Source organism: Lepisma saccharinum, chromosome 3 (assembly GCF_977018435.1).
Source record: "Lepisma saccharinum chromosome 3, izLepSacc3.1, whole genome shotgun sequence".
Lineage (NCBI taxonomy): Eukaryota > Metazoa > Arthropoda > Insecta > Zygentoma > Lepismatidae > Lepisma > Lepisma saccharinum.
The window spans coordinates 33,341,411-33,356,394 of NC_139231.1; the positions used below are offsets into that span (position 1 = coordinate 33,341,411).

The window sequence follows — 14,984 nt, forward strand, 5'->3', positions numbered from 1 at the left end:
ATATCCAAGAGGTTTTTCGAATGGAGAGGAAAATTTGAAAAAAAATTTGCCCATTCGAATGCCAAAGGTCCAGCTGAGCCTTAACAGACGTAAATCGAAATCAAACCATGTTCAAATTGCATTCGTAGCATGATGAAATCGCAATAAAGCAAAATAAACTTGGGCCATTTTAGCTCTCGGAAATATGTTATTGTGAAGTAAAGTGCATCTGTTACTTTAGCATGTTACTTTACTGCGAAGCAGAATGGCCCAAAGGCTTTGTGCAAGTGAATATAGCACCCAAAAAGGCTTTCCACAACAGCAGCTATAATTTTACGTATTTAGGTTAGGATTGTAAGGTTTGCTACTGATAGTTATTTTTGGCATGTTCTTTCGCTATTTTAGTGTACATACAAGCAGGTTTTCCTAACAAAAAGCAGCTAAAGTACTCCGAAATTGCAGGTTTTAACTTAGGTGGGCCATTCTTTGGAATCAGATATCTCCGGTACTTGTGCTTTCCTAATGCTGGAACCACTTTTACATTACGTAAAACATTGAAATATGTCGATTAAAAAAAGGCCCAAGTTCCTTTTGTTTTCTTGCGATTTCATCATCCTACGATTTCAATTTTTACATGTTGGATTTCGATGTGTGTCTGTTAACACATACTGCAGAGTTTTAGCGATTACATGAGATTTGGTTCAATATATGCTTTTGTGGTTAGGTTCCCATAGCATTAAAATAAAGTCCCTAAATGCATTCTCCTAAGGTTCCGATTTACTTCTACATTAATTCCCACGCTTCTATGACATTTACTGTCGCTTGTCGACGTAGAATATCTTGTCCATGAGAAATACGCATGCTTGCATAAGGTAATTTTCAAGTTGTTTTTTTTTTCAACATAATTTTTTTTTTTTTCAAGTCCAAACAGTGCTCATTACTTTAAGGATGGTTCAAATTTCGTGTGACAGTGATTTCCAAAATTGCTTGGAGAAATTATAAAACAATCGGAACCATTACCAAAAAAAAATCAACTTAATTCTCAAGGGGGTACAGTGGGTAAACGGCCCCCAGTTTTTATTGGAGTAAAACCTTCCTGTTAGAAAATCCTTTAGTAAATAATAGTAATCTTTAGTTTAAAGAATGGTAGGCTTGTGACAAGAAAAACTCCCTTAACTTTAAGATCTAATTAAGGTTTAAAAATCCTGTGAATTTTACTCAGATATTTTATTGTTATTTTTCAATGGAACCCTTAACCAACTCTACCCCTCTCGAGAATTATCAAATTCTTTTTAATAGATTTCAACGTTTTATGCAATTTAAAATGTGTTTCAGGACACGTAAACCACATATAACCAAGATATTTGATCCCAAAGTATGTCGTAAGGAATGAACATGGATGATTAAGCAATGGTTACCATACTTGCTGTCGTATAGGACATACTTTTTTCGCTTTTAAAATAGGTATGAAATTTAAGGTGCATCTCTGTTTTAGGGTATGGGAATTCAAATTCTGATTTAGAAGACGTTTCAAGTGACTCTTCATTTAGCTCTGGAAATGAATGTCTGTGTTTTGTGGAAGAAAATTAAAATGTGTTCTTTCCTAAAGTAAGACTTGAAGCTTTCCTGGCGACAAATGACGAAAATATTCTCTCGGGCTATCAACCAGGTGGGTTGTGGAAATGATTCCAAGATTTCGAGAGCTAATGTTGCTCTTATCTTCAGGGTAGAAGTGAACCAGGGAGTTGTGGAAATGATATTCTGAAGATGAGAGTGACATAGGCTCTTGAAAGCTTGGAATCATTTCCACAACTCACCTGACCGATAGCCCAAGATAATCTTTTCTATTTAGATTACGTAAGTTAAGTAGATCTACATATTTCTTTATATTTGATATACTGTAAATTAATTATAATATTCAGTGATAGAGATTTTGCCCCCAAAATGTGTATATGCCAGCAAATATGGTAATTAATATGCATCACACCAAGTGAACCTAGCTTTATAAAACTAAAGCTACCCACAGGTTTTTTTTTCTTTTTTTTTCTTCAAAATTGTAAATACTAAGGTACAATTTTAAGTGATTACAAGAAATACAAAATGTCATGTTTCAGGCCATATTACACTGAGAACATAACCAAAATTGATTTGTAGGTATTATTTACTTAAGATTCATAATTTTCACTTTTTTACTTGTGTATAATTTATAAAATTTGCTAAATTTCCCTTTTACACCCCCAAAGTTTCGTTCTCATGAATATGCCAATATCTCTTACACCCCTCCCATAAAAAAATGTAAACAATGTAACGTTCTACGTGCCTGTTAACTTATTTAAATTTGGGTAAGTGCAGAATTAATTACAGAGGCCAGGATATTAGATTTTAAATTGCAGTAGAATATACAAGTATTTCGTGACTGAGTTGATTGCCCCGTTTTTCGAAGCACCTCAAAGTTCCAATGGGAACTTCAACTTGCTGGGCCACAGCAGAAATGTTCATATAATATCACAGGGTAAAAACCAGAATAACACTTGGAAAATGCACACAACAGATTGTGTGTATTAATGCCAAACAAGATGTCGTTGCAGCAAACACAAGTAAACCCGAAATTACTAATCCACTACGTTGCTCAACTTACCATGTACTGTACATGATTTCATCATCATAAATTGTTTAATTAATAAGATGATCAGAATTTTAATTAACCAATGATCAAACATGCATTTATTTCCTTTTTATTCATCTTATAACGTTTGAGAATCTCTTTTTTTTTTTTTTAATTACATACATTCCGACTGCAACCATGTGCTCGGATCTTAGACACAAAACAATCTAACAAGCTCAATACTTTTGTAACAATGCACTCTTGTATGTGCAACCAGTACTGTTGATCAAACGTCAACGTAGACAATCAAATTAAGACGTTCGTTTGCAAATTACAGTGAAAATGTAACAAGTGAATATCAACATTTTTAAATTTTGCACAAAAATCTGCAATAGCATGCTTCACATTTATCTTTGGTATATTTGCAACCTAATTACAATATCGACCTGCAATACATACATATTTATTGTTTATATTTTCATTTTCCAAAATATGTAGGGCCTTGCGTTTCCTAGCTGTGGCCCTGCAATAATCCTTTTATAATATAAACGAAACATAATGTGACCACATGCAACTTGCTTTCCGGTTCATTTCCTATTCGTCTGTAAGCCACCATGGAAAAAAAACTAATAACATTTTATAAACAATGCTGCAATTAACAAGAGACAATACATAATTCCCTGCATGTAGCTTATCTTATTTTGAATTGACAGGGATGAAATTACATTAAATACTGTCATAGAAACATGCATTACTTCACTGAAATGCATCTACAAGCAAAAAAAAAAGAGAATGTTCATATACAACATGATCTTCAGAAACCAAATTTTTTCACTATATAGCAGGAGTAAGCTTAAAAAAATAAATTGTTTTTCTTGAAAGCTTTAAGAATACTACAACAAATACCTAATATGTTTGAATTATTTGTTTTTTCAGCAATTTTGTTGTTGATACTGACTTTCAATGTGCTGGCGAATTTATATTTCCAGATTTTCAGGTTCTGCAGACCCAAATGCCATCTGGCATTCAAGAAGAAGAGGAATCCCAGAAAGATTAGGTGGACGAAAGCATATCGAAAAACACATGGGAAAGAACTTGCAGTGGACCCATCTTTTGAATTCGAGAAGAGGAGAAACTGCCCTGTTAAATACAACAGAGAATTGTGGCAGGATACATGTAAGGCCAATATTAATATTTTGTATTTTTTACAAAATAGTACAGTAGTTAGCAGTAAATTAATCTCTTTAATTTGAATATGTACCCAGTCTTACCATAAATTCTGTCACTACTTTCAAAGGTGGCTCCCCACCTGGTGTTCAAGGTCAGCAAGACCCTTCAGAAGCTTCAAATCGCCAAGAGGTTCATGTATCATACTATGTAGTTTCATTGACACTGGAACAGTAAATAACGGACACAGGTGGGAGATAACCATGCACCTTAAGTACTGACATCAGTGGCAGCCTGTATGCCCAGGAATCCTGTACGGAAGCAATCAGTGATGTCCAGTGAACTGAACATTTGAAGTGCCAGAGAGCAATAAAACAAAAGGGTGATCTAAGGTCGGATTTTTTCCAGCCTTGTCCCTGCATAAAGCAGCTAGGTTTAGGGCTCACCCAACCTCAGATATATGGATACCTGGAGGGTAAAGGCAGGGTGCGAAATCACAGCAGATTGATGGGAGGGGGGAAGGAGCAGACACACACACTATATATACAGGGTGACAATTAATGAACTATATGAAATAAAATGGAAATTAGTGACAAACCACGTAGTACACAAACTGTATTGCACATGTAAACAGCACTACACACATTTGGATTTAGGTTATGACATGTTCGATTTGTCTGCCATCTCGGGCGATGATGTGGGGCAGACAAACAGCAAAATTCTGCATGACCCTCTGAAGTGTCGAAACATCGATGCTCTCGATGACCTCCTGAATGGCAGTTTTCAGCTTGGCAAATGGTTTTGGGGTTATTTCTGTACACCTTGTCCTTAACATAGCCCCACAAAAATGAGTCACATGTGTTCAGATCCGGGGAATATGGCAGCCAAGCGAGTCCCCTTCCAGTGGCCTCTGGGTACCCCAGAGCCAGAATGTAGTCCCCAAAATACTCCTGATCGTGACATTTTCACTTGCAAATGGCCGACATCAACATGTTGCGTGCGCATACGCATACGAATTGCAATCATGCCCTGTGGCCAGCCACGCAGTTTGGATGTCATCACGCGAACCGTTCAGAAATTATGACGGATTTATTTCATATACCGAGTAACCAAGAAAGTTCATGCGGTTTTAGTACAAAGAAGAAAAGGTCCAAAACAAATGTGTTTACCTTATATTTATTCTGCAAAATATCCACCATCCGCTTCTACAACCTTCTCCCATCTTTGTACAAGCTTGTAGATGCCATGTTTGAAAAAGTCTTTGTGTAGGGCCGCAAAAAACTGCACCACCGCGTTTTCAACCTCCTCGCGAGTTTGGAAATGTCGATTGCGCATATGGTTGTCCATAGACAAAAAAATATGGTAGTCTGATGGAGCGATGTCGGGTGAATACGCTGGATGTAGCAGAAGTTCCCAGCCGAGAGAAGAAATCACCTCCAGGGTCATCTTTGCTGTATGCGGTTTAGCGTTGTCTTGGTGGAAAAGAACACGCTTCCTATTCACTAATGCAGGTTGTTTTTTGCAAGCTGTTCGGCCACTCTTTGCAATTGCGCGGAGTACACCTCTTTGTTGATGGTTTTACCACTTTCCAAGAATTCATAATGCACAATCCCAGCCGTAGTCCACCAGACACACAGCAGCACCTTCCGCTGATGAAGAGCAGGTTTTGCAGTTAAAGGTATGGTGTCATTTGACGATAGCCAATGGTATGAGCGTTTCTTGTTATCGTACATTACCCACTTTTCATCACACGTCAAAATGTGGTCCAAAATTGGACAGTTGTTGTTCCTAGTGAGCAAGGAAGCGCAAATGTTCAGTCGTTGGAGACGGTTCGCAGCAGTCAGCTCGTGCGGGACCCACTTACTCAGTTTCCATGATTTGCCAAGCTCATGCAAATGCACACGAATTGTTTCAGCACTTACCGCAAATCGTTGAGCGAGTTCTTGACACGTTTGACTTGAATCCTCTTCAATTGCTGCCTTCAGTTGGTCCACATCGAGAGATTTCAGTCTGCCCGATCGAGGTTTGTCTGCCAGTGTCTCATCGCCACTCGAGAAGGTCTGAAACCACTTTTGCGCTGTCCGTTCACTAATTGTACCTTCTCCAAACGCTGCACATATTTTTCTTGCTGCTTCCGCTCCTTTTGTGCCCAACTTGTACTCATACAGTAAACACGCCCTGATTACTGCATTCGACACAGCATGGTTCACTGCGAATACTTGCTCCCGAACTATCGACTGTGACCTGTTATCTACGTTAGCCGATGTGCCAAGGAATGAGCTTTCCGCCAATCACACATACATGTACCCTGGTGGCTGAACTGCGTACTACCGCACGGAAACTACGGGCAGTTGTAAAAACTGCATGAACTTTCTTGGTTACCTGGTAGTTGATTAACTTTTTGGGACCCAAGCGTCTCGATCGAGATACCCAAATGTAACCCTCCCGGTACCAAGCGTCTCAATCGAGACGCTGTGTCAAGGTCATAGTTTTTACGTTATAACTTTTCTATTTTTGGCTAGAATTTCGATTTTTTTTTATATTGTTCCTAACACATGTATTTAAGAGAAATGTTTTTTTGCATTTTTTTGTCTTCATGAAAATGGAGGGGAAAAGGCGGGAAAAGGGACTTCTCTTTTGCGTCTCTTTTCAAGGGCAAATTTTTGCCAACAAAGGAAGACCGGCTTTGTTGTTCTAAAGCAATGCTTATCAGTATCCGATGTCAAAATGAAAGTTTTCCGTGAGGGCGCAAGCAGGGGGTGGGGGGAGGGAGAAGACTGGTTGTTGAATCTGCATTTTGAATATGGAATTTCGAAGCACGCTGAAGGAAACCTTTGTTTTTTTTAGCACAAGTTGCAACAGGGGTTACCCTGCATTGTCTAAAAATAGAATTTCAAGCAGCTGCAAGAATCGGCACTCATTTTTCACTGCATTCTAGCTTTTCGTCCGTGAATGTTGTGCGAAGGTGTAGTTTTGTGCCCAAGTGCGAGGACATTTTTTGGGTGAAGTGACAATTTTTTAAAATAATTTTTGGGAGTTTTCTCCCTTCCCCCTCCATATATACACCAAATTTGCATAAATTTTGCATTTTGTGCATTTTGACATTTTTTCCCGGGGGGGGCGGAGGAAACACAATTTTTTTTTAAGAAAAGTATTTTTTTTGGGATTTCCCCCCTTTCCCCCTCCATATGTACGCCGAATGTGCATAAATTATGTATCGTCTGAATCTGTGATTCATTCTGCGTACAATGGTATATCTTTCATATCTCTAGGGCATTTAGTTTCTGAGCTGTAGTCAATTCAATGTAATTCTGCATTTCGCTCAATTCCAAAGCTTGAGACAGTGGCGTACAAGCCTTTCGTTTCAGGAGTACAACTGGCGTTACATTGGTCATACGGCAATGATGCAATGATATTTTTCTGTTTCTTATGTGCCAGCGATAATTTCTATGTGCATTTTGAACTTTTCATAGCCTTTTTTTCAGGGGGGCGGAGGGGAGAAACCACATTTTTTTTTAAAAAAAAAAGTATTTTCAGGTGATTTCCCCCCTTTCCCTCTCGATATATACGCCGAATGTGCATAAATTATATATCATCTGAATCTGTGATTCATTCTGCGTACAACGGTATATTGTTCATATCTCCAGGGCAAATAGTCTCTGGGCTAAAGTCATTTCAAGAGGAGGGTGGGGGAACCATTTTTTTTTTCTTCGAAATTTTGGAATTTTGAGAATTAGCCCCCTCCCCCCCGCCACATATACGCCAAATTTGCTTAAATTTTATATAGTCTGAATCTCTGGTTCATTCTGTGTACAACGGTATATCACTCATCTCTCTAGGGCAATTAGCCTCCGATCTGCACTCACTTAATTGAAACTCTGCACTTTGCTGAAAATCGGCTTGGACATCAAGGGGGTTACATGTGAAAATGGCCTTGGTCACCAAAAGGTTAATTGTCACCCTGTATATATGTAAATGGCATAGGAGACGGTAGACACTTAACCGCAATTGAAGAAAAGTCTGATATTTCGAGGCTATAGCCTCATTGTCACATGTAGGTAGAAATTATGGAAGTAAACAAAAGCGTAGAGCAGGGCGCGAAATTTCCGGTCGCCAGGTCGCCATTGGCTACCAAAAGTTTGGGGCTGGCGACTAAAATTTTGTTGTTTCAAATGTGTGTCAAACATGCCTGAACATCTCAATCCAACATTCATACATGGTTTTGGAAAGCGAGCCGATTGAAAACCCCGTGTCCACTCAATGCCGACCCCATCTTACAAATTATTTAATGTAGCATACTATGTAGCTGAACATGAGAAGCCATTTGAAGACTTTGCAGATCTGCTGTGTTTGGCAGGTAAATTAAGTGTGAGTGTTCTATCTAAGTATGGCAACAAAAAGCAATGGAGAGAATTTATTAATTTCATAGCTGAAACTTTGAAGTTAGATCTAGTGGAGAAAATAAAGAAAAGTACATACATCAGCCTTCTGATTGATGGATCCACAGATAGATAGTCAGTCGAGCATGCAAATGTGTATGTTCGATACGTGGATGCAATTGATGGTTACATCAAAGAGGACATTTTAGGAGTAATAAGCTCCCAAACGCTACTTCTGCTGGTCACTTCACAGCCATAACTGATTATTTAGTATTTAGATTGGGCAATAGGTTCAAATAAATACAGAAACAAGTATTACATTGTAGGCTTGGGTACTGATGGTGCAGCAAACATGGTCGGGCACAAATCAGGATTGGGTGTGCAAATGAAAAATATTTGTAATAAAATTATAAATATTCACTGCCTTGCACACCGTTTGCAGTTAGCTGTGGTGGAGTTAATATCTTAGAGCATTTGATTCCGTGATTAGGAATATTTTTCAGTTTTATCATGGCTCTGCTAAAGACTTCACCTCTTGAGAGAAACGGCAGAAGTTATAGGAGAAGAAATTCTAAAACTGAATGATATCCACGCTATTAGGTGGTTAGCCAGCAAAGAAAGTGCTGTAAGAGATCTCCTGCAATCATGGAGAGCTGTTGTGACCCATGGAAAAGACAATGAAAGTACTAAACCTAAGGGTTTGCTGAAAAGTTTGAAGCAATTTAAATCTGTTAAGCTTCTGTACTTCCTTTTGGATTTTTAGATGAAACTGAACCCTTTAAGCGTGGCACTACAAAATAAAGAGTCTTTTGATTTCATCTGAAAATAAGAATTGAACACTGTATTTCAGTTTTGGCTGACCTGGAATCTAATGTTGGACCAAGCGAACAAGATTTCTTGGACCATGCATTCATTTCAGGAAAGATCAGGGATGTGCAGCTCACAAACATTCAAAACAGAGAGCAAGAGTTTCAGACTGTTAGAGGAAACTTAATTAACAATGAGAAGGTGTACATCACAGAAAGGTTGCAATCTATATCAACAGATGTGATTGCATCTCTGCATGTTTTCGACACCTTGGGTTGGCCTCCCAAAGAAAATATTCTTCAGTTTGGGATAGAAGAAATAAAGAAGCTCTACATGTACTTGAACCCGAGCTTTTATAATGAGAAAATGGATGTTCTGTTAGCAGAGTGGACAGAATACAAACTTTTGTTTCCTTCTCTGACTTTGAATCAGATGCTGGAGAAGATTTACAGTGAGGAGTGTTCAGCAAGATTCCCCAATTTGCTCCAGATTTTGACATTTTGAGCTGTTTACCAGTGAGCACAGCTTCATGTGTGCGAGGTTTCAGCTGTTACAACAGACTCAAGACTATTTACAGGAACTCTCTAAAGACTGAGACACTGGATGATTTGCTCAGAGTTTCCGTAAATGATCCCCCCCCATCAGTGTTTGACCCAGCAGTTGCGATTGTTAAGTGGTACTTCAGTGCTGAACGACAGCGCTACATAAACATTAATTCCTAAGGTATGTTCTTTTTAATAATTGCTCATATTTTTATTATTTATAAATATAAAATAGTGGCGACCAAAGATTTTAGTCCGGCGACTGACTTCAAACTTGAAATTTCATGCCCTGGCGTAGAGGCACAGAATACTGAAGTCAGCATCTGCACAGTGGTGCCAGAAAGAAGTGATAGAACACTGGTTTTGCCAGCAGATCCTTTCACCAGTGTATACTGGGGGTTGGGGGGGGGGGGATGGTGTGTGAGTTGTGGTTCGGGAGGGGATGAAGAAATACTTATTGTGTGGCTAGGTTGAGTCCGGTGGATATGGTATCATTAACTATGTATCAATTATTACATAATCAAATTATATTATAAGGTATACAATATATTATATCAACTGTCCTTCAATCGAAGTTCGATTACAAATTGAAGATTTAAATATACTTATGAACAATGATTTGGGTGACTAGGGGGAGGGCAATAATTAAAACACATTAAGAAGATAATAGTTTCCTACATAAAATTGACATATAAAAAAGTGCTCCCCTGTGCTTAGCATCATGCCATGAAGGCATGTGAGGGTAACGCCCCACACTTTCTTGATCCGGTCATGAGTGGGGGTTATGTGATCAGCATCACTCCCCTGGCTGCCTTTACCCCCCCCCCCCCAGGGTTTCACCCAAGTACCCATGTCATTCGACGCTGGGTAGGTGCCGTGGCTTCTTCCGTTAGAATAATTCCCAGATTTGAACCGGCTGGGGGATCGAACCCAGGACCTTTAGCATGGTAGTTAGACATGTTACCGACTGAGCCATCGCGGCCATGTAAATCATATTACGTGTTTTATTAATATTTTTATATACTTTGCGGTAGCTGACGAAAGGCGATGTGAAATGGAGAAGAAATAACAAGTCTGACTAGTTTCTGTGTTCTGGGAATTGCTGGGTTCAGTGTCCTTAGAGATGAGGCTCTCTGTTGTCCGTTGTTTGTGCATGTTTTCCATATTATTTCAGTGAAAGTATATTCCACTCCCAAACTAATAGTTTGTGTGAGGAGTTGGAACAAAACCTCTCTCCCCTGGAAAAGTTTGTTGGGTGGGAAATTTCAGGACAAGATCGCTGGTGGGGGGGAGGGGGAATTTCCCCCTGTCCCCCCAGATTTTGCAAACTGGTTAAAGGTGGCCAGAACAGATTGGTCATCTGCCAATCCAGACCATAACCCTTTGCAATACAAATCATGGTCTGTGCTTCAAGGCATGACTTGCAAGAAGACACACCCAATTATTGTTATAGCTGTTTTCAGTTCTTACGGCAAGCGCACTAGAAGCTGGCAGGGAAGTGGGGAGTGGGGAAACAACCTATCCAGCGCAACGAGACAGGCTGGTTAGAGAGAGAGAGAGAGACTGCAGTGTTGCCAGAGTAGCGGGAAAGGTTAGTTGAAATCGATAGAACCATGAAATACAGACGTCTCATTGTTCGCGTATGGCCTGAGTATGCGTATTATTCCCATCTTGTGATCAGTAGAATACCGATAAGTGTATGATATCAAGTGTATAAAAAGGTTCATTGACAAGAGACCGAAAAACGTGTAACTTGTTCAGTGTTGGATATTCACCCTTTACATAATACCAGAGAATAATTCTTATTATATCTTTATTGCAACCATTGATTGCCTTTGTGATACTGTTCCTTTTGATTCGTTTGCAGGGTGATTCAAATAACGCCTCAAGACTGTCTTTGCCTTCCCTAACAATACGCTGCACAGTTCACATACTCCACAAGCTTACGACACTCTCTGTTGCACTTTGTGCACACTAACCAAGGGACCACTGTTTTCTGCTTCCTTTTGAAAATATTCATGAACCCTACTCATTATTTTCCTGCGTTGGCTATGAACTACCTCCTTCCTGCTCGCCATCGTACTGTAACAATAAAACTGGATTTTGCGTCGTTTCTAGCTTTCGTTCAGCGGGAAACAATTCCTTTTCAGGTTTTATTAATACTCTCAAGTTGCGTATCCAATAAAAATTACATTTATTAAAGAATAACCTTTAGTAAACAAGTATAAAATTCAAAGTGAAAGGCCGCTGAGTTCCTGCTTGTCCTCGGTTTATAAAAGTCAACTTAATACTAGGATTAAAGCGGCACTTTGGATTGTATTGAAAAAACAAAATAAATTTCTGTAGCTACACACTCTTATAATAATTGAGTTTAAAATAATTACTGAATATTACTACATTTACTTACATGACCAAAGGCTAGCCTGTTTTGAGATCTCTACCTTTTTTGTGAATATCGCTTTTCCTTCACCCTTTTGTAACAACCACTTTAATCACTGAATACGAGAGCTCTCTTTATTATCAAAGTAATCACGTCTCACTTTAGCACTAAGTTTTTCACTTCACTTTCCTTTCTGCAAACTTGGATCCAATTAGAAGAAAACTCTCTGGAACAGCTGACAAAATCCTTTCGAGATGATCACGTCATCATCTCAGACCCATGCTTCTGGGCACACGTTTCCATCTTCCTCACTGCAGCTTCCGGGCCGACCGACTTAGACCCTACAGTTTTCATGGATATCGAAAACTAACAACGGACAGTCACCGATTCAGAGTTTTAACTTCTTCTTAACGTGATTGTGAACTACCGTTCAGTCGACAAGACTACATTTTCAGTCTTAACACGAAGAAAACTGCACGGCCTTCCAAAGGCTTCCCATGCTCGTTCACTCGCTCGCTACTCTCCTTAGCGCCAAAAGTAACTGACACGGCTGTTTCCCATGAGACCTAGTCCATTTTTAGCAGGGGTGTTTATAGTTCTTCAGTTTAGTCTTTTCGGACAACTTAACAATCGGTCACAGTACGATACTTACTGCGTTGATAAACACAAAGCTCCCAATGGAACAACGAGAGTACAAGTTAACGTCACATCACATGCCACATACACGTTTATCAACGAAACAATGCAGTTAGGCAATACACGACGCGACAACAATTACTCCCACGCTTGTTATTCCTACATTCCGCTCATAACAAAGAGGAATCAACACTGGAGCAAAACACCATCAGCAGCGCGACAAATTGGCTACACAGCAATGTGCAGAACGAGGTTAGCGCTTCAGCTTCCTCCTGAGACTTTCCGCCTCCAGTTCAAGGGGGGGAAAAGCGATGTTGCTACCGGTTGCTACATGCCTGATTCTTGTCCAGTCGTACACGACACCTCTTCCTGTCAACATTGCCCCTTCGCTCGCATTTCAGGGAGAGGCAAGCAATCGGAGACCCATTCGCTTGCTACGTGGCGGCAACCATTAGGCTTGGCATTGTTGAGGGTGCCACCTGTTTCGAAAACGACTCTAAACGAAAAATTTGGCAACGCAGAATACCACGAGCTTTTCCCCTCGCCACGGCAACTGGACAAAGTCGAATGGTTCAGCGGTTCATTTGACCCTCCCTCGCTTTCGACAGAAAATATAAAAATAGAATTTCCAAGTCCATTCTTTGGCCGGAACCACTTTAGGGTCTGTTCTCTGGTTGGTCAGCAGCATGTTCTCCGCTCCTCACTACCCCTGTCAGCTTCTAGAGTGCCCGCTGTAAGAACTGAAAAGAGCTATAGTCTGAAGCACTCTCTTGTGAAGGCAGTGGCCAATTAACCTCTCAATATGGTGTGTAATGCAATCCATGAGTGGCGACAGAGACTTAGGGCATGTTGCATGCCAAAGGTGGTCATTTAGAACAATGATTAATGCTTCGTGTACACAATATATCCATGGAATATTAACACATCTGAAAGCATCCTCCGCTGCTATTTCATCGGTAAGACTGGGAACATTAAGAACATTCCCCAATATGATATGAGGACCCCCAAACATTTTACTCACGTTACAGTTTTACTACAAAAAACTGTTTTCTCACTGGTATCCAGAGATCAGAAAGCACTTACAACCATAAGTATATGATATAATTTTGTGTCAGGGTGGCGACAGACCTGGAAAACTGGGAAAAGTCAGGGAATTTCAGAGGTAAAAAAAGTCAGGGAATTTTGTCTTGGTTGACAAATGTTTCTTTGTTATTTTAAATAATTTGCTATGAAATACTGCATGGAATAGCTTGTTGCAAGGCCTCGGCGTACACTTTTAGGTCTCTTTTATACATTCAGCATACGGTCAGAAACAAGTGAGGGGGATAGGGAGAAATTTCAAGAGGGCCAGACAGATTTGATAAACCTCCCAATATAACGTGTAAAATACACCGAATTATCTTTTTTGCTTACTGTCCCTCTGGGAACAGTAAGGAGATGGTGCTTTGGATTGTTTTTTTTTTGGGGGGGGGACACAACACTCACACCATCCGAATTATTTTTATTGGTTTGTTCACTGAAAGGACCCAACTGTATTATTTGCACAAGAATTGTGATGTCTACTTTTACAAGGAAGCATTTAAACAACCACCATATATTCACAAAAATACTTATAGTTGAAACATTTCACATTTACATTTTGCAGTGTAATCAAGTGAGTCCCAGGTTCAATACCCGGTGGAGGCACATGGTGGTTCAGATCCCGCTTTAAACTGTAGGCTCAGTCCCAATTAGTTTTTCTGTGCACCAAAGTGCATTTACTTATTTTTCAACATATTCACCACCATTTTTGAGGCATTTATTGTAGCATGGCACTAAATTATGTATGACTGTGTCATGTGTCTGCTGAGAAAGACTGGAACAGTCTGTTCTTCAGCATCGCTGTACGAGAAACCACTTCAGCTGAAGGCAGCTACACACAAGGTCAGGGCTGTATAGAGTGTGGGCGAACATCTCCTCTTTGAAAAAAAGCATGATGTCGGTTTCACGGTACTTGGATATACTATAAATGATATACTATAAATGAAGAAGTCCCATTGAATGTAAGGAAGTATGACACTTTGTTTTGTACGATTACATTGTTTTACTTTCAGAACATTTTGTTCCCGATAAGCATGTGTAAGGGATTTTAGTTTTTTTTGGCTCCAAGCAGATTCTATGTTTGGTATGTGTGCTTTGAACAAGTTGCAAATTAATCCTGCCAAAATGTCGCTTATGTGTCCAAGGATTGTTTGGTTTACAGAGGAAAGAGAAGTAGCATACGAGTGAAAAATGAGTCTGCAGTCATGATTCTTGCAAGCAGGGGGTTTCATTAAAAATATATATTTGGTCATTTCATCTCAAATCATACAGGTAAATAATGAATGTGTCACATTCAAATTTCAAAATCAGCTGATAAAAATATATGTTAAAGGACCACATGACATATGTTCAAAAACAAAATATTTTCCTTTTGTGATGATTTGTTAGTGTTACAAGCTCTCAAAAAA

The 14,984-nt window shown here is 39.4% G+C and overlaps 1 protein-coding gene across 2 annotated transcripts in view; it reads left to right on the forward strand.

Moving 5' to 3' along the window:
- The window catches only part of RpL24-like (ribosomal protein L24-like), a 30,971-nt gene that overhangs the window by 10,827 nt on the left and 5,160 nt on the right, over positions 1–14,984 (forward strand). The window contains exon 2 of one of the 2 annotated variants that reach the window (XM_083119797.1): positions 3,574–3,760. In XM_083119797.1, coding sequence (XP_082975923.1) covers positions 3,574–3,760 — 187 coding nt within the window. The remainder of the gene's footprint in view (positions 1–3,573; positions 3,761–14,984) is intronic. The other variant, XM_083119798.1, reaches the window with a different exon arrangement.